This window comes from Taurulus bubalis, assembly GCF_910589615.1.
Source record: "Taurulus bubalis genome assembly, chromosome: 5".
NCBI lineage: Eukaryota > Metazoa > Chordata > Actinopteri > Perciformes > Cottidae > Taurulus > Taurulus bubalis.
Window position 1 is genome coordinate 19,414,922 of NC_136593.1, and position 17,290 is coordinate 19,432,211.

A 17,290-nucleotide genomic window follows, 5' to 3' on the forward strand; every position below is an offset into this window, starting at 1 on the left:
AGCCTACAAAAGCTAACAACATGTGCTGTGAAACTCCATTGCTCGTCGTATGGCTGGTACGTGCATCCAGATGACGGACAGGCCGGGGCGGGTACGGACCGGCTGCGTTTCTTTCTGCGGGTCAAAGCGGCGGTAATAAAGCTAACTTGAGGCACGCTCCCTGAAGCGGAGCTGGGCCGCTGGAGGAACTGTAGTAGCGTTACTCAACACGGAGAAAGTAACCCAGCCATAAGTCAATCCGTTGACAGTGATTTATTCAGCAGAGACACGCGTTGAAAGGGCGTGTCGCCTTGTTGAAGTCTGCCTCTTCTTAAAGTTGGTCATTATTGTTACGTTTAAAAACGGACTTGTTAATTATCTGCTGCCTGTGATTTGGCTTTAATAAATTCGCCTGAACGTCACCTCAAACTAATGAGCCGTTTGTTTTCTGTTTGACAGGAGAGATGTATCAGCTTCCAGTGAATAACCTGACAAGAATTAGAAGAGCTAGGAAACAAGTGAAAAAAGCACTTGGAGACATTGGCCTGGAGTACTGCAAGGAGGCAGCTGAGGTGAGTTTGTTTTAGTTGCATGCAAGTAGAAGCTCTAAATTAAAATGAAAAACAATGCTACAGAGGTAGTTGTAGCTGTGTATTTTAAATCCTTTGTCAGTCTTAAATGTCTTTTTAGAAAACATGTTTATCTCGAATGTGAAAGCAATTAAGGCCAACTAAACTAAAGAGTCAGCAGTGGCGTCTGTGTGGCCAATATTACAAAGTATTGTATGCCGTCAACCGTGCCTGATTGTATGTTAACTGCGTATTGTGTATTATAACATATGCCTTTATCTTTTCAAATCCATCCACAGGAGCTCAAAGAGTTTTGTCCTGATGAGCAATTTGTAAAGGGTAGTCTTTGCCTTGATATCTGTGCATGGGATCCATCTTACTCTAAAACACAGGTGAATCTTACTTTTGTGTCCTAGAGCTTTTCAAACGCTTACATACAAATCACTGTATTTATCTTAACGGCGTTGTTTTCTCTCTCTCCCAAATGTGTTTTAGGAATACAGATCAAAGCCATTTTGCTGCACAGAGTGCCCCTTTTCTTCCAAATACTACTCAGGCTACAAGAATCACTTCCGCAATGTACACAGGAAAATCTTTGAGAGTAAAATTCTGCTCAACTGTCCATACTGCACGTTCACTGCAAGCAAGAGAATTTTGGAGACTCATGTTAAAATATTCCACATACCCAGCACAGTGCGGCAGAATTATGGAAACCCACAGGCAGCTGCACTGGGAAAGAAGGACAAACAGTTTCCTGACAGGGTCAAGCAGGGAGATGGTGTGGAGAAAGCAATGTACTTTTGCAAAAAATGCACCTTCCGGGACAGTCTCTACAATGTTGTGAGAAGGCACATCTACAGAGAACATTTTCGGCATATTGTCTCACCATATTTCGCTATGGTTCCTGAATCATCTGTCAAAAATGGGGCTAATCCTGTGAATGGCAACAACATCCTCTGTAAGCGCTGCCAGTTTTCCACTCGCAGTTATGAGGCTCTAGTACAGCATGTTGTAGAGTACCACGAGCGCATTGGTGCTCAAGTAACCACCATGATTGGACATGCCAACATTATTGTCTCCAGGCCTCAATCCTTGCCAGTTACTGCTCAGAAGGCCCCTCTGGTCATAAGAGGCCAAAAACTTAGAACTGACCCAACAGCACAACCAGTTATTGGCTATTTAAAGCCAGCGGCCCCTGCTGTTAAGAATCAGTCCTCTATCGCAGCCAGTCAGATGCGTGCCACAGTTCCTAGCAACAGCTCAGTGTCTGAAATTAATGCTGCCAGTGTAAACACGGCACAGACACAGAAGTGGAAGATATGTACAGTTTGCAATGAGCTTTTTCCTGAAAACCTTTACAATGCTCATTTCGAGAGTGCACACAAGGCAAAGAGAGTTTGGGCACTGGCCAAGTACATCATGAAAATCCATAACTTCACCAGCAAGTGTTTGCTTTGCAACCGCTATCTGCCCAGCGATACCCTGCTGAACCACATGCTAATCCACGGGCTCACCTGTCCACAGTGCCACTCTGCATTCCACAATGTTGAGAAAATCATCGAGCATGTTGCTCAGGCTCATCCTGATGACTTTGTTGGACCCCCTGGTGCGTCACCTCTAACTTTTGATCTCACCCTCAAACAAGATAAGTCCAGTAACGTACAGCTGGTTGTGCTCACTTTTAACATGAAAGAATCCATCAATGGTAAAGATCAATCTGCCCTGGCTCAGAATAGTGGTCTACCTCAGGTCAAACTCGCCGCTCCCAGACTCATTGAAAAGAAAAGTGATTCATTTGCGAGAAGTTTCTCCGTACTGCCGTACAAGAGTGAGGTTGGGAAGACTCTGTGTCCGCTGTGTTTCACCATTCTCAAAGGTCCCATCTCGGACGCTTTGGCCATGCATCTGAGGGAGAGGCACCAAGTGCTCCAAACAATGCATCCCGTTGAAAAAAAGATGACCTACAAGTGCATTCATTGCCTCGGAGTGTACACTAGTAACATGGTTGCCTCCACAATCACGCTGCATCTTGTGCAGTGCAGGGCGGTTGGTAGGAACCAGGCAGGCCAAGGCTTCAAGTCCGCCTTGACTCTCAACTCATCGGGGGCCGGCTTCCTCAAGAGGCAGCCCCCGACGCAGGCCATGTCCAACCCCAAGAAGATGAAACTGAGCCAGGAGTCAAAGATTTCCTCCACAACTGTTGGGAATCAGTCTGACTCTGATGGCCTTGCTCTGGATCCCAGAAGCTATGAGCACAAGACGTATGAGGCCAGGAAAGAGTTCCTGACTTCCTACTTCAACCGGCGACCATATCTCTCTTCTCAAGAAGAGGAGAAGCTCTCTGCTAGTCTGTGGCTCTGGAAATCCGACATTGCTACTCACTTTTCAAACAAGCGGAGGATGTGCCAGAGACAATGTGAGACCAAGAAGCTGTCGGTGCTGCTCGGCTTTGACATGTACGCTGTGAACAAAGTTAAGCATGACTTGCTCTTTGTGGAGAGCAAGCCTAGTGACACCTCAACAGGGAGATCTGGAGGCCTCAAGTCTGGCACTCCAAGCACGGACCAAAACAAGCAGGGTGAGACACTAAACTGTACCTTAAAACTCAGTACATGCGCAGAAACGATTTCCATTGACTCAGACAGTGAGCCAGAAACAGAGGATGGACCTACTGAGAATGGAAGTGTCGACACAAACCAAGACGAGAATGTAAAATCTGAGGAGGCAACGAACCTGGATGAAGAGCCGGAACCTTTGAACCCGGCCGATTCCCCTACGGAGAACGAGAGCACTTTGCAAGATGGGAACGCAAATGCTTTGACGACTTTCTGTTAGTCACTGCTTGGAGGTGTGCCTTGGTTGAGAGGAGGTGTGTAAATTAAGATGAAGAGGGGAAAATAATGGTTGGTCAAATGGCATGGGTGACAAAAACGCTTTGGTTCTAGATGTTGAACTAGTTCCCAGTGTTGGAGAGAAGGAAGAAGAAGTTACATTATAGTGTATATGTAAGTGACATTGTATATATGTTAGCCTTTCTTCTTTGTTAGTTTCTTCATACAATCTTATTCACTTTTAATTGTCACAAGATTTACGAAACCATGCCTACTTCCCCACTTCCATGTGTTTTTTTTTTTTCCTCTGACAATGAACTGTATCATATTGTCATTTCACAGTTAGAAAGTGTAGGATATGCTAACTGCTTATGTACATGTTTTAGTAAATATGTTTGATTAATAAAAACATTTGATTTTTTTTTTTAATTTCCTACTCCAGTTACTCAATCTGCTCATTTGTGCTATGTGTTTAATACAAGAGGTATTTTAAAAACATTATGTACAGAACATAGTGGAGCATTACACATTAAATAAAGCAACAATTTAGGTTTTTAATTTCAATTTAAGTCATTGATACATTTTTGAAAGTAATGGAAACAAAGCTTAAATCTGGGTAACTGTAAAGGATGTGGTCAGAGGGAGAGGAAATTATAGCAAACCTTTTGCAAATACAAGCTTTTGTAAAAATACATTTGTTACTAAATGTTGTTTTAACTACATTAAGCATTTAAGTGATACTTAAAAAAAGTGCAGATGCTTGAAATAAGCTTTCATTTACAAGTAAAAACATTGTAAATGGACTCATTAACTTAATTTTCAACAAAATAAAAATATTTCTAGTGTTCTGAACGCTAGGTTTCCATACTGGTTTAGTGTGAAATTGAAACGAAGACGTGAGCTCTTTCCAGAACAAGCGTACATGCTTTTCCAATTAGTTAGCTTTTCAAGGGCCCCCTAACTTCCGGTCTGTCGGTCTGTCGCAGCGTTGATTGGTGCAGCGGCGGGAGGAGGCGGGACTTGAGGCTGGTACAGTAGCGGAATTGGCCAACCGCCAGCGTGCATCACAGTCCAGGCCACAGAGTCTGCAGTTGCAAAAATGTCCATATTGTGTCTGCATACACAACTCCAGCTTTTAGTAACTCCATAGCTGCACTCTGAAAAGGGAAAACAACATTTTAGCAGTTGTAAGTATAACTGTTAACGACGGTGACCTCACATACGTCCCACGGTTGTAGCTCGTTGTCGGGTTTGACGCGTTTTCCTTTGGACTGTTTATAAACAGCTAGTTAGCACGCGAAGCTAAAACTGGTAGTGTCTACGTGACGTGTAGCCGGAGCTGTCAGCGGTGGCAGGTCGGCTCACATCAGACGCGCTTCAAATACATTGTAATCATTAATTGCTGCTGGATTGCACAATGCTGAGCCTTTAAAAGGCTGCTTTTTAGCTCGCGGGAGTTAGCTGGCGCGTGCTTTTTTCAATGTTTTCTACAGTATTCAGGTTGCAGGTATAAATTAGTTATGTCTGTATTGTAGTAGTAAAATATATCAACATGTTATACAGTATGTGTGCTAAATGCTGTGTAGGTAGGTAATTTGAATCGATCTGCAATCAAACGGCGTCGCCCAGCGATGATAATGTGACAGACTTGATGTTCTCTGTGATGGATTACACAACTCAAGCAAGTGTGTAAGAGTTTCACGTGCAAAAATGAATTGAAACCAATGGATGCTAAAAAACCATACAAATGTTTGCCTCTATGAATTAATGTAAGCTTTCTTTTTCTCACTCCTGTATGCTTTCAGGCTGCTGTTGTTGGAGAAGCAACATCAGGAGAAGCTCCAATGTGGCAGCTGACAGACTGAGAGGAATGTCAGGAGGACACATGGGGGCGCGTTAGACTGGCTGTGCGTTGGAGGTTTCACGTTGTGGAAATAATGTCGAACATCAACAGAGAGCTGGTGGAGTTCTTCATACGCTACAAGCTGTCGCAGAAGAACTATCCAACCTCTCTGCTGAGGCCAGAGGAGGATGCTGGTGGAAGGACGGAGGGAGACGATGCCAACTCAGCGTCCCGTAACGGCTCGCTGGTCCACAGCACGGACAGGGGCGGCCAGCCGGGGACGTCGTTGCCCCTATCCGGTGACGTGGAGGCTGTGAAGGCAGCTCTCCGGGACTCTGCGAATGAGTTTGAGCTGCTCTTCACGCAAGCGTTCAGTGACCTTTCCTCGCAGCTCGACATCACCCCCGACACGGCCTACCACAGCTTTAAGAGCGTGATGGACGAGGTGTTCAAGGACGGAGTCAACTGGGGGCGCGTGGTGGGCCTGTTCGCCTTTGGCGGTGTGCTGTGTGTGGAAAGTGTCGAGAAGGACATTAGTGACCTGGTTCCCCGCATCGCAGACTGGATGACCACGTACCTGGACGAGCACATCAGCGCATGGATCCAGAGCCAGGGAGGATGGGTGAGTCGGCCGGGGGTGAACTCAACACGCAGCTTCACTTAAAGCACTGTTGCTGTGTCGAGGGACGTGTCGACTTTTTTAAAGGCAAACCAATACGACTATCGGATACTCACGGCCTATAGGCCACTGAGGCGGCTCTGAAAGGTTGTAGTTTGATTTTCATGGAGCAGCTTGGAGTCACAGCAGATACAACTTGTTTCCAGACTAATGGACTCAAACGACTCCCTGCTGCATTGTGCACGTTTCTGCTGTGGGTCCAAATACTTGATTAAATTGTTTCTCGCAGCTTTTAAAACTCTGCACTGATGAGCTGATTATTAATCAGTCCACTATAGGATAAAAAGCGTTCTTGTTTTGTTCCACTGCAACCCCAAATTTGTCATTTTAATTTCAACAATTCACTTTTTTTATGAACATTTTTAGTTTTACGTTGTCTATATAGCAGTCACAACACCTTTTTGAAAACAAATAAAATAAAAAAAAATATATATATATATATATGGATTCATATGCAAACATATAAATCGATATAGAAATACGATATATGCATATCTACCTTTTTGAAGTTATCTCTTTACAAAGACAAGCATGTATGAGTGCAAAATGATTATCTGACATATTGCAGGTTTGAGGGTTACCACTTTCATATGTTTTAGACAGAAACCTAAACATTGTCCCAATAACTAAATGTTTCCCTCTCTCTCCTTTCCCTCGCCTGAATCCATTTTTCGATTCCAGGACTGCTTTGCCGATATTTTTGGGCGGGACGGCGCTGCAGAGGCGAGGATGTCTCAAGAGAGCCTGAGGAGATGGCTGCTAATTGGAGTGGCGCTGCTAATAGGAGTGCTCGGCGGTATGGCCATCAGCAAGAAGCGGTGAATGTGCTGCATCTCATCCACCGCGGTACACCCTGTGTAATGCTACGCCAAGAGAAGTCAAACTAAATAGTTGATGTTTACAAAAAGAGCCCAGTCTGCTTGTGCACTGACAGAATGTGGGCTGGCTGAAGCAGTTTGTGAAAGCATCCATCAATATGTAGCTTGGTGAGCTGTTAACACTTCACACCATGCTTTGTCCTCTGTCTTTTTTTTTTTTTTTTTGACAGCAGATATTAACTTGTTAAAGGGTGTTATTCTCCTGACAGGAAGTGCTTTAAAGGAACCAGATAAGCTAAGAGACAGTGGAAGAGTTATCCAAGGACCAATTTTGATTACTTACGAACTGACAGACATAATATAAGTAATGCTTCCTTTTCACTGTGTATTGCTCAGCTCCTTTTGTTGGCTGTACTGGAGTTTTAGGCATGCTTCAAAAAATAAATATATTTATGTTTTTCTTGTGTTTTTTTTTTGTACAGATTCTTGAGCTGCTTGTCAAGCTAAACCCAAAGTCCAACAAACTGTAATTGTGCAAAAAATATCCCCCATAGGACTCCCATATAGCTCTGTAATATGCTCCTGTTACAATGTCTTATTTATTACATACATTAAGGCACTAGCCTGGTTCCAGAGCAGAGTCAGAGTTTGTAATCCTCTGAGGGATGTAATGTTAAAATTGTATACAAAAATAAGGGATGCTTTGTCTCCCTGGATTAATTTATAATCAGCATTGCTGAAAAGAGTAATGTCTGCAAACTGGCTGCAAACCAGAACTTTATAACATTTTGACCGCAGTCTCGTCCAAATGTTGAAATGTGCCAAGCTCATATACAACATATACCAATATGCTGATACACAACGAAAACACTGACCGTACATCAAGTATAGCAAAACATCTTATTTATATTTAAAAAAAATCCCAAATATTATGACAGGATACATCAAACTCTTAAAACAATGCATTAAACACATCTTTAACCAGATAAACTCAACTCACAGTATTGTTTATTCAAACAAATAAACATGTATGTCGAGACAAGACAAGAAGCCATTCCCAACATATGTGCAAATTTACAGACTCTCATTTTACGAGAAGTGTTTTATTTCATTCTCTTGATTCAATCCTCTTGGTGTCATATAGAGCCTCCCTCATTTCATATTCAGCTCTGTGCCATCACAATATGCATTTACATGACAATATGAGCTACACGCACGCATACATGTGCGTTATCTCTCAACTGCAGTGTGGAGAGTTTTACATCCTGTCAGTTGGAGAAAAATTGGAGCTGCAGTGTTGTCTTCTCACCGCTGGGGGGTGCACGTGTACCGCATGTCTCAAAGGGAGCATACGTCAGGCCCCGGTACTTGCATTTAGCTCCCAATTTATTTCTGGCTGCAGATAAAATCGTGTAGTGTTGACATGTGTTCCGTCTGTCTTCTCCTTCAGGGAAGCTGCTGTTTGAAATTACACACAATCAAGATATCAATTCAACCAAGGGTGGTTATAATCTCTATTGCATGGAGTCTCTCAGAGAGTCAAAGATAAAACAACTCATTATCAAAACTCTTGCTCCCCTGTCATAACAGTTTCCACTAAAACTGAAGAGGTCGTGCAGCTTTGCAGGATAAAACAGGCTGAATGGGAAAAGAGACAAACACTGAAGGAGCAAAAAGAGAGAGAGAGAGAGAGAGAGAGAGAGAGAGAGAGAGAGAGAGAGAATGCCACCAACGGATGGCTTGTGAGTGAACTTGAGCAGGCCTGTGGTTGCTAATCTATCCCCGTCATTTGTTGCCATTTCCCTCAGAGCAGAGCTGGCAGCCACAGCTCTAGATAAACAGCAGACAGAGACAGTCAATTTAATGTCTTCTTTTTTTTTAGTACTTTATTACTTGTCTTGTTACTAATTCTGATCACACTTGAGGAGGGAAACGATGTGGATTTCTCTGCTTTAATGTGATTTAGGGTAAATGTTATAAACTGATCCAAATAGAAAACGTCTTGTCACCTCACATGCAGGTCATCAATACATTCAGTTCCTGTCATCAAGGTCCTGGGAATCAGGGGAGTTCATAATAGGAGTGGTTGACTGAAATTAAGGCGCACCAAGAAGAAAACGTCAGCTATTTTAATAGTTTTTTCTGCTCAGGTGTTTGATGAGCAACTTGACAAAATGTGCCTGAAAGTTGGTTTATCACCAAAACACTGATAGGAGTGCCTGTGTGTGTGTGCGTGTGCGTGTGTGTGTGTGTGTGTGTGTGTGTGTGTGTGTGTGCCTGTGTGTGTGTGCGTGTGCGTGTGTGTGTGTGTGTATGTGTGTCATGAGTGCGTGGCATGCCCAGATGGCTGCAGGGCCGTGCATTAATGTAAGTCATATTTCTTAAATCTGCAGTGAAGCGAGTACAAATCAGCTGTGAAAACACACTGAGCGATGTGTGTGATCATTGTTTCTTGTCTCAAGGGAAGCATTTTGTGCTCACAGATTATGAAACCTGACTGGGTTCATTTGACCCAACATGACACATTGATTTTGAAACAATGGAACAACAAAGAGTTCATCTTTAGGTTTTCTTTTACGTTTGTCTTCCTTCAAACTAAAAAACAACAATCCTTAAAAGCGATTAAAACCAATCTGCCTAGAGCAGTCCTTCTTGTGCCTTCAGTTGACACCAATGATTTATTTGGACTCTCTGGTGTCATAATACCCAAAGTGTTACATGGTGCCCCTCACTGGCTAACTGACAGGGAGTGTGTGAGTGGCGGTGCCAGCAGCAGGTGGATGGTTTTGGGGTCTGTGGCCTCAGTGATAACCTATCAGTCATCTCCCAGTCCTGCGCGAGCAACCCCAGCCCTGCTGCTCTGCATAGAGAAAGACATATGAGTTTGCACATACATGCCACGGTGCTTTTATCCCTCATCCCTCATCCTGCATTTACAGGAATATTACAACATATTGACCGTTTCTCTATCTTCTTTTTCAGTTGTCTTTTACAGCCAAATCCTGTCAAAGAGTGTCGCCCGCATACATAGTCCAATCTGATCAGTTAGTAGGACAAGGTCCCGGTTTGATCAGTATGAAAGCGTTATCTCCGGCTCATTGAGAGGGATTACATGGACATAAACAATCACAGTAAACTGACATGTCTGCGCTTTACAACTAAAAGTACTGCTGACATCGACAGAAACGTTATAACGAAAGACATTTTCTGACAAAGTCCGTTTTGAGTATCGTTCTCATTAACAGTTGTGGAAATTACCGAAGTACTTCAGTTGGGCACTTCCAGTTTACTGCTACTTTACACTTCTGCTCTGCTACATTTTGACAATATAGAAATGTAATTATTTACTCCACACTATTTGCTTCTTTTTTTTTCAAACAAAACATATTTACAGCTCACAGAAGATACATTGTTGCAGATTAAACCCCCAACAGAATATCAAGTTCCGGCTTCAACTTTTAAATGTCTTTACATGAGTAATAATCAAGTTATAATATAACTCTGGTGGAGGCTATTTTGTTTCATAGTAAAGACTTTAACATGTGATGCTTTTAGTATATTTTGATGGTTATAAGATTTTGAAAGAGAAACTTGAATATTTTAAAATATTTCTACTTTTACTGAAGTACAGGATCTGAATACTTAGGACATTAGGGACTTCAGTGTTCTGGTATATCTTTTCAACATGAGAGTGGCCATCTTACACATGAAAAAAATCCCCTCCTTCATTAGCAAACAAATGGTGATGAGTAATAATAACAAATAGGTCTACAAACATGGCCTTGTGTGTGTGTTTGAACCCAAAGCCCAGTTGCTCATCAGCTCGCAGCGTTGGTCAAAATATAAAACTCAGGCGTAAGTGTTGCACTTTAGTTAAATGTTTGCCACTTCTGCAGAATAGATCATTTGCATACCCGCCATACGTGCAATGACACCGTCAAAGTGGAGTGCTGCCTGTACAATGACACTATTGTACCTGAGCAGAAGAGCACACTAACCGCACACAGGAGTCCGGGCTGCGGTCAGCTCACTGAACAGGGAATTCAAATGCAATCAAAAACACAAGCCGCCATAACGCCGTCAGACATTTTTATTATTTCCTCTGTAGACTGTAACAAAACCAAAATTTCACATTGTGATTAATTGAGAAGAGACTTTGTGTTTATATTCACAGCTGCAACAATTCCCTCATCAGTGTGTTCAGCAACCTCAGAGTGGCTTTATCTGACTTCAAACATAACCTACTTGATCAGATAATATCTTGTAAAATACAGTGAAAATAAACAGAACACTCAAGTCGTCCAATGTACAAACGCATATATGTACAAATGCGCACAAATAACTGGCAAGCAAGCGGGCTGTCGATTCCTAAATATGCACCTTTCTGGTGCCTCTTTCACACCAGCGAGGGCATCATGCCCGCGTTGAGGTGGTGTGTGTATTGTAAGGAGGCGGAGGGATGCAGGGGGGATGGTGACGGTATGAGATGCGGCGTGTGGCCGTAGGTGAGGAGAGACCCGGGGCCAAGGGAGAAGGGCCCGCAGTTGTCGTCCATGGAAGATGACTGGGTCATATCCGAGTAGGGCTCAAACATGGCGGCCTTCTTGCTCTTCTTATTCTTGTTGGACACTTTTCTGTTGCGCGTTTGAATGCTGTCCTTCTTCATGGCGAGGGGCCGGTTGACCTGGGAACAAGAACGAAATCAGACTTCCTATTCACAAGCAGATTTATTTAACAGAATGAAACTGTCTGTGAGTCTTAATTAAATGACGGACTCACATTGTGCAGTTTATAGTAGAGTCCGCAGGCGTTGCACACAGGCTCTCCGTTGGCGTTGCGTCTCCACAGTGTTGTTGTGCTTGTGTGACAGTTGGCACACAGCGTGCCTGCCCGCTTGCTGACAATCTGAAACACAGAAGATACATAAATAAATATGGCTTCGGCAAGGATTTTGTATCCGTTGAATGTTTCGTAATATTGTGTTTGTCCAGAAAGGTCTCAGTGGGTCATACCAGTCTCTTCTTGGGCCGGATTAGCGGTCTGTTTTGGCCATTCATCTTGTGGTACAGTCCGCAGGCGTTACACAGGTAATGGCCTGTACCGTCCCGACGCCACAGAGGGGTAGCCGTGGCTCCACAGTTAACACACTCTCTGGCCTCTGTTCAAAAGCAAAAGTTATTATTGCATTATATGGTATTTAAAGGGTTTATCACAAAATGCTACATGTAGAGACAGATCTTCCTTGACATTAATCCGGTAATAATTGGAAACAGATTCTGCCATCATGTCCAAAGGTCCTCCATTGACTAGTAAAGAGGGATTTGCCCAGTTGTCATGGCATTGCAGATGTTCAAATGTCCATTTTTCTGAGCACTTTAGGGACTTGGACAATGGACAACGCCATGTGCTGCAGAAGCTCATGTGATATGATTGAAGCCACTAAATAGACCTCGTGGCATATGTCAGCTTGAGAATGAAGTTTCAATCTTAAACGTCTTTATTTTTAGATCAGAAACTGGTCTGAAATCAGAGGAAACAACGAATCTTCTCACCTGGAGTGGATATCCTCATCTTGCTGCGCATCCTAGGGGAGTATGAGGGGCTGCTCCATGCTGCGGGGTTGGAGTAGAGGGCAGCAGAGTTGTAATCTTGTTGGCCTGTCATGTACGAGCTGTAGGGGCTCAGCAGGTGCGGGTGGCAGTGTGACGACGGAGTATACACACTCCCAGTAGCAGGAGTCAGATTCAGGAAACTGCTGCTGGCCCCCGAACCCCCCAGCGGGCTCAGGCGCTCGGCCTTCAGGGCCTCCTGAAGCCGGGGGCTCTCCCTGCCTTCTCTGCTCGGAGACAAGTATCCGTCTCTGGAGGCGGCGAAGGAGGGGGTGACACAGGGGGTGTAGAGGGAGGCCGGGGTGTGCGAGTGCAGCGGGGTCTTGGGGAGAGGGCTGCTGCTCCAGGCAGAGGCCGGGTGGTTGTAGGCCGAGCTCAGGGAGTGGCTCCCCGGCCCGTCCAGCAGCTGGAGGTTGCTGAGGAGGCTGGGTGAGGTGAACACCTGTCGAACTTTGGAAAGCGCGACAGAATAGATTAAAGTCAGATTATGATTTGGACGGTGGAGGAGGAGAACGGATGGGTGATCGATGGCTTGGAGCACTCACCCGAGCTGTGTCTGTAGGTGGGTGGCGCTCGGCTGTGGCTTGGGTTGGAGAAGAAGGAGGGCAGGCCGGCGTAGTCTGTGTCCTGGCTGGAGAAGAATGCCTCCCCGTCTTCTCCTGGAGGCAGAAGGCCGGGCTCAGACGAGAAACCGGCCATAGGGTCGGAGCTGAGCAGAGATGGAGACACCCAGTGGGACTGCTCGGATAAATCCTCCATGCTGACAGATCACACCTGGACCTGCGGCACGACCAATAGTGGGCATGTGAGAAATGGACAGCGCTTTGAGACTCCTGCAGAATGCAACCTGTCAGGATTGTCTTTCAAAAGATGAAATCAGATTTTTGTCGCTTTTGCCACAATAACTGTGTCTGATTTACTGTTTTGATTTTTGCCCTGCATTATTATCACCACACTCTTCACTTCACACCAATGTAACTTGAACTTATCAGGGATTCAATCTCTCGACAGCAGGCTTCTTCAAACTTCCTTTTCTAGGATCCTCATTCGACTGTGGCTGAAAGTAAAAACTAAAAATATCTGGGTCTATAAATGTAGTGATGCAGCCAGTGACCAAACGGTTACTCGGTGGACTTTCTACAAAAGGTGTGCCAGTTAGAAGAATGCAAAAGATTTGCCCTCAGGGACCCCCTCTACAAGGGTGGACAAACAGCACAACACTTAAACCACACACACACACACACACACACACACACACACACACACACACACACACACACACACACACACACACACACACACACACACACACACACACACACCAAAAAAAGGTTTTCTCAGCTAAATTATCAGCAGCAGCAACTGTCACACTGCTGAAAAGATTATGTGACATTTTCACAGCAGTCTTCTCAATTTTTCAGTGGTGGTGAATAACTCATGATACAATGTTTAGTCATAGAGAGTAGATGACCATTCAATGAACTAAAAATATATTCAAAAGAAAACCGCTTTGTAAAACTGATGAAACTTGGAGAGAAACAAATTATGAAAGCACAGAATGTTAAATCAATTTTATGAGGGCTGTAAAAGCCCTCATGAACACTCTTGCTCCATATCTTTAGAGGAAAGAGAAGAGGAAAGAGAAGAGGCTGATAGTGTCTGATAAAGTCTGAGAAAATCTGATAGACAGCATTATTATAATGCTAAATGTATCCAGCTCCACTGACACAACACGGCCCTAATCTCGTCTGATTCATAGAAATCTGTTAGACTAGAAGTGTGAGAAAACGTAAGAACACGTCCGAGTGTGGAGGGACCATCACACTTTGCACTGAGAAATCCAGTGATGAAAACAGGCGGCGATAATCCCATTTAAATCATTCCATTTAGATGTAATCATTTTAAAACTAAACCAGCATTTCAAACCAGAAAATGGTTTATTAACTTGAGGTTAAATATCTCACCCTGATTGAAAAGATTAATGGTTATTTATATAAATATTTAAATTGGATATAAATGATTTTCTTCCAAATCTTCCAATATTTTATCTTTAAATTACACAGACCCATAGCAATATATTGAAGGAAGAAACGCAAATAAAAATAATGAAATGATAATAATAGAATTAAGAAAATCTAGAAACAAGTAAACATCTGTCTCGTCCCCCCCAGAGCAAAGTCTTCACATCTCTACAAGTCATACCAAGCAATAAATGGCCTGAGGTAAAACCTCACCAGTGAAAGTTTAAAATGCACAACTGTGCTTTCACAAGACAGATATTGTTTACTCAGCCGCCTGGATTATATTTTGGTGTCCACTGAAGAGCTGGATCAAGAGGAGGCAAAGAGCCGAGGGGTCACCTACCTGAGTGGATGTGACAGAGGAGCGCGGTGAGCGGTATCGGACTCAGGGGTCTTAATGTGTGGAGCCAGGTGGACTGTCTGCCTCACTATTATACTGCTGGCTACAAGAACAACTTCTCCTACAAGCAGCAAAGTTTAGGGCTAAGAGACAGTCTGTGGGAGGGGTTGGGGACAACGTTTTTGAAGACACACCTCTTTGGGCGAGAGAGAAGAAAAAACTAAACCACTTATGAGGGCAGATATGACATAACCATTACAAACTGTGCAATTCATTAAAAAAATTATGTTTGTCTCATCAACTGCTTTTGTTGCGAATGTTAAAGGTGTCCGCTTTAAATTGTGGTTCCCTTGCTCTCTTCCTTTATGGCCGTGTGTGCCGATAGTGGACTGATAACATGTTTGTATCTGATGATTTCCACAACGAAAGCACCTATTAGCCTTTATCAAACGATTAGTTGTGGCTGATAGAAATAGATAACAGACTGGGTTCATATTTCTAAGATTTCATGCTTGCACAGATATGGACACATCAATGTAAAATAGAGGGCACCGTACAGCTCTTCTACAGCGGTGAACGTGCAGGATGAGCGTCTGTCGTCTGTTGATGAAATGTGCATACGGCACCTGATAAGACAGGGCCCACATGGAAAAAAGTAGACAGAACAAAGCAAATATGAAATGCAAAGACTCAATTTCTTTGTGGTTCAGCAAAGAGTGGAATACAGTAATGCAAATCAAGGAGAGGAGCTCCAATCATGGGGGGGGAGATATGGTCTGGAAGCGCGTACAAGCCCGACACTGTCCCGGTCATTTGGTAGTCAAAGCAGCTCCTCAACTTTCCTCTCTCTTTGTTCCTTTACAGTTTTCAGGGAAATCAGGGGAGAAAAACAGTTGGGAATAATTGAGGCCTTTAAAAAAAAAATAACATTCTGACACTTGGCCTTTTCCTGCCACTTAAAGAACCTGGTGCAGTTCAATTGAAATCATACCCTCATGATGTAGGGAGAGGCAGGAAGAACTAGATCAGTTAGGTCAGATGCAAATCAATATCGGTAGCGGTGGCACAAAATTGTAATTGAGTCACCTATTTCCTTTAACGTTTCACCCTTTCTACAGCTGCTTGGCATGAAAGTCTCCTGCATACGCAAACAGAGGCAAACCGTAGAATTATATAAAGAATTGGCGAGGGTTCAGAACAACTCAACAGAATGTTTGACCAGACAGAGATCAGGAAATACAGAGAGGTATGGAAATATCCTCTTCATGTGTTCGAGAGGTAATCAGCTGTGGAAGTCGTCCACTAATGACCACTGACACCATCAGCTCATAGGTTTATAAATGTAGGCTCCCAAATCAACTATGTGCTCTCATATGATGATGATGATGATGACAATGCAAGCATGATAATCACATACCCTCAACAAGTATGTGATTATCATGCTTGCATTGTTTGCGGTATTTGCACAGAATTATGATATTTAAGAAGTATAATTGACTGATTAATGAATAAAGCAAATCTAAAAGTATTCCTTTGTATGAAACTATTCTTTGTGAGCAATTTATTATTATTATATTTCATTTTTATTTCCACCGAGGAGGGCATACACCACTGAAAGTTAAAATCTAACAGGGTGAAAACTATTTGAATCGACTCTGAGTGACTGTATTTGTTGCGTTATTGGAAGGAGGCTGCTGTGGTGCAGTTCTTTAAAACGATATTTGAGGCATTTTGCCTCTTCTGTTTATGTTCCAGGCTGGTTTACGGACGTACGCTTGTTGTTGCTGCTGCTGCCTCAGCAAGACGGCCCTGGGTTGGAAGTATGCAGGTAAGGGGAATTGAAAACTCAAAGTTGCCTGTAAGTGTGAACCGTGACCTTTCTCTCACCCAGTGCATGCTGGGTAGGCTCCAGCTGAACAGGATACTGAAAATATATGGAAAGATCGTTGCTGAGGCTAGTTTTTTGTGTTATCTACTTAACTCTATCCCTCTTATTTTTCGCTTGCTTTTGTGCATGTTTCATGTGCGCTTGAAAGAGTGAAACGAGGTCTCTGAGGCCGCGCGGACAGCTGGGCAGGGATGTGGCTGCTGCCGCTGTGTGAGGGACGGGCTGCTTTGCTCTGATAAGAGGTTATCAAGATGACAGGAGGAGGCCAGGAATTATAGGGCAGCGGCGCGCTCTGTCATACATACACACACGCACAAACACACACACACACACACACACACACACACACACACACACACACACACACACACACACACACACACACACACAGAGGACATTGCAGCTTGTTTGTGGTCGTGTCATGTAAGTCATAAACCTGCATACCCACGTGCATAGACACACACACACACACACAACATGCCCACTTTGTAGACGGTATCTTGACAGGAGCAGTTTGGGCTGACCCCGGAGCATCTTGTTGGACAGTTTGGAGGTCGCGACCGGGTGACGGATGGTATTGTGTGTCACCAGTGGACTTTGAGGACAGCTTTCTAATTCCCAAGAAACAGGCTTCTATGTAGGCGGTGGTCTTATCTTTGCCACGCAGGGCTGCAGCGACATACCCAGGAGAGCTCTCTCTCTCACTCACTCTC

General features: G+C 43.8%; 3 protein-coding genes across 4 annotated transcripts; 2 read left to right on the forward strand and 1 right to left on the reverse strand.

Moving 5' to 3' along the window:
• Nucleotides 1-443: 443 nt before the first annotated feature.
• adnpa (activity-dependent neuroprotector homeobox a) lies at nucleotides 444-3,674 on the forward strand (the record flags this gene model as incomplete). Its single annotated transcript, XM_079217986.1, has 3 exons — nucleotides 444-551; nucleotides 848-940; nucleotides 1,044-3,674. 3 exons carry the CDS (start codon nucleotides 444-446, stop codon nucleotides 3,381-3,383), a joined length of 2,541 nt encoding a protein of 846 aa, XP_079074112.1. The 3' UTR covers nucleotides 3,384-3,674.
• Nucleotides 3,675-4,543: 869 nt separating this feature from the next.
• LOC306736166 (bcl-2-like protein 1) lies at nucleotides 4,544-7,177 on the forward strand. Of its 2 annotated transcripts, none has more exons than XM_079217770.1 (3): nucleotides 4,544-4,566; nucleotides 5,185-5,844; nucleotides 6,583-7,177. In XM_079217770.1, the coding sequence occupies exons 2-3, from the start codon at nucleotides 5,317-5,319 to the stop codon at nucleotides 6,721-6,723; spliced, it is 669 nt and encodes a 222-aa protein (XP_079073896.1). In that variant the 5' UTR covers nucleotides 4,544-4,566; nucleotides 5,185-5,316; the 3' UTR covers nucleotides 6,724-7,177. The 2 variants fall into 2 exon arrangements, with proteins under 2 accessions (XP_079073896.1, XP_079073897.1); XM_079217771.1 differs by lacking the exon at nucleotides 4,544-4,566 and adding an exon at nucleotides 4,969-5,064.
• Nucleotides 7,178-10,910: 3,733 nt separating this feature from the next.
• gata1a (GATA binding protein 1a) lies at nucleotides 10,911-14,789 on the reverse strand. The gene is made up of 6 exons (XM_079217888.1): nucleotides 14,693-14,789; nucleotides 12,874-13,108; nucleotides 12,272-12,778; nucleotides 11,732-11,877; nucleotides 11,499-11,624; nucleotides 10,911-11,403 (listed from the first exon to the last, which is right to left on the reverse strand). The coding sequence occupies exons 2-6, from the start codon at nucleotides 13,085-13,087 to the stop codon at nucleotides 11,116-11,118; spliced, it is 1,281 nt and encodes a 426-aa protein (XP_079074014.1). The 5' UTR covers nucleotides 13,088-13,108; nucleotides 14,693-14,789; the 3' UTR covers nucleotides 10,911-11,115.
• Between the last annotated feature and the right edge of the window lie 2,501 nt (nucleotides 14,790-17,290).

Bases quoted from the DNA above. Each gene is read 5' to 3' on its own strand.
- LOC306736166 (XM_079217770.1), top strand. From the start codon at position 5,317: ATGTCGAACATCAACAGAGAGCTGGTGGAGTTCTTCATACGCTACAAG. The intron at 5,845-6,582 runs GTGAGTCGGCCG...TTTCGATTCCAG, and splicing joins TCCAGAGCCAGGGAGGATGG to GACTGCTTTGCCGATATTTT.
- gata1a (XM_079217888.1), bottom strand. From the start codon at position 13,087: ATGGAGGATTTATCCGAGCAGTCCCACTGGGTGTCTCCATCTCTGCTC. The intron at 11,878-12,271 runs GTGAGAAGATTC...GCTTTTGAACAG, and splicing joins GATGAGGATATCCACTCCAG to AGGCCAGAGAGTGTGTTAAC. The intron at 11,404-11,498 runs GTGAGTCCGTCA...TCTTGTTCCCAG, and splicing joins TCTACTATAAACTGCACAAT to GTCAACCGGCCCCTCGCCAT.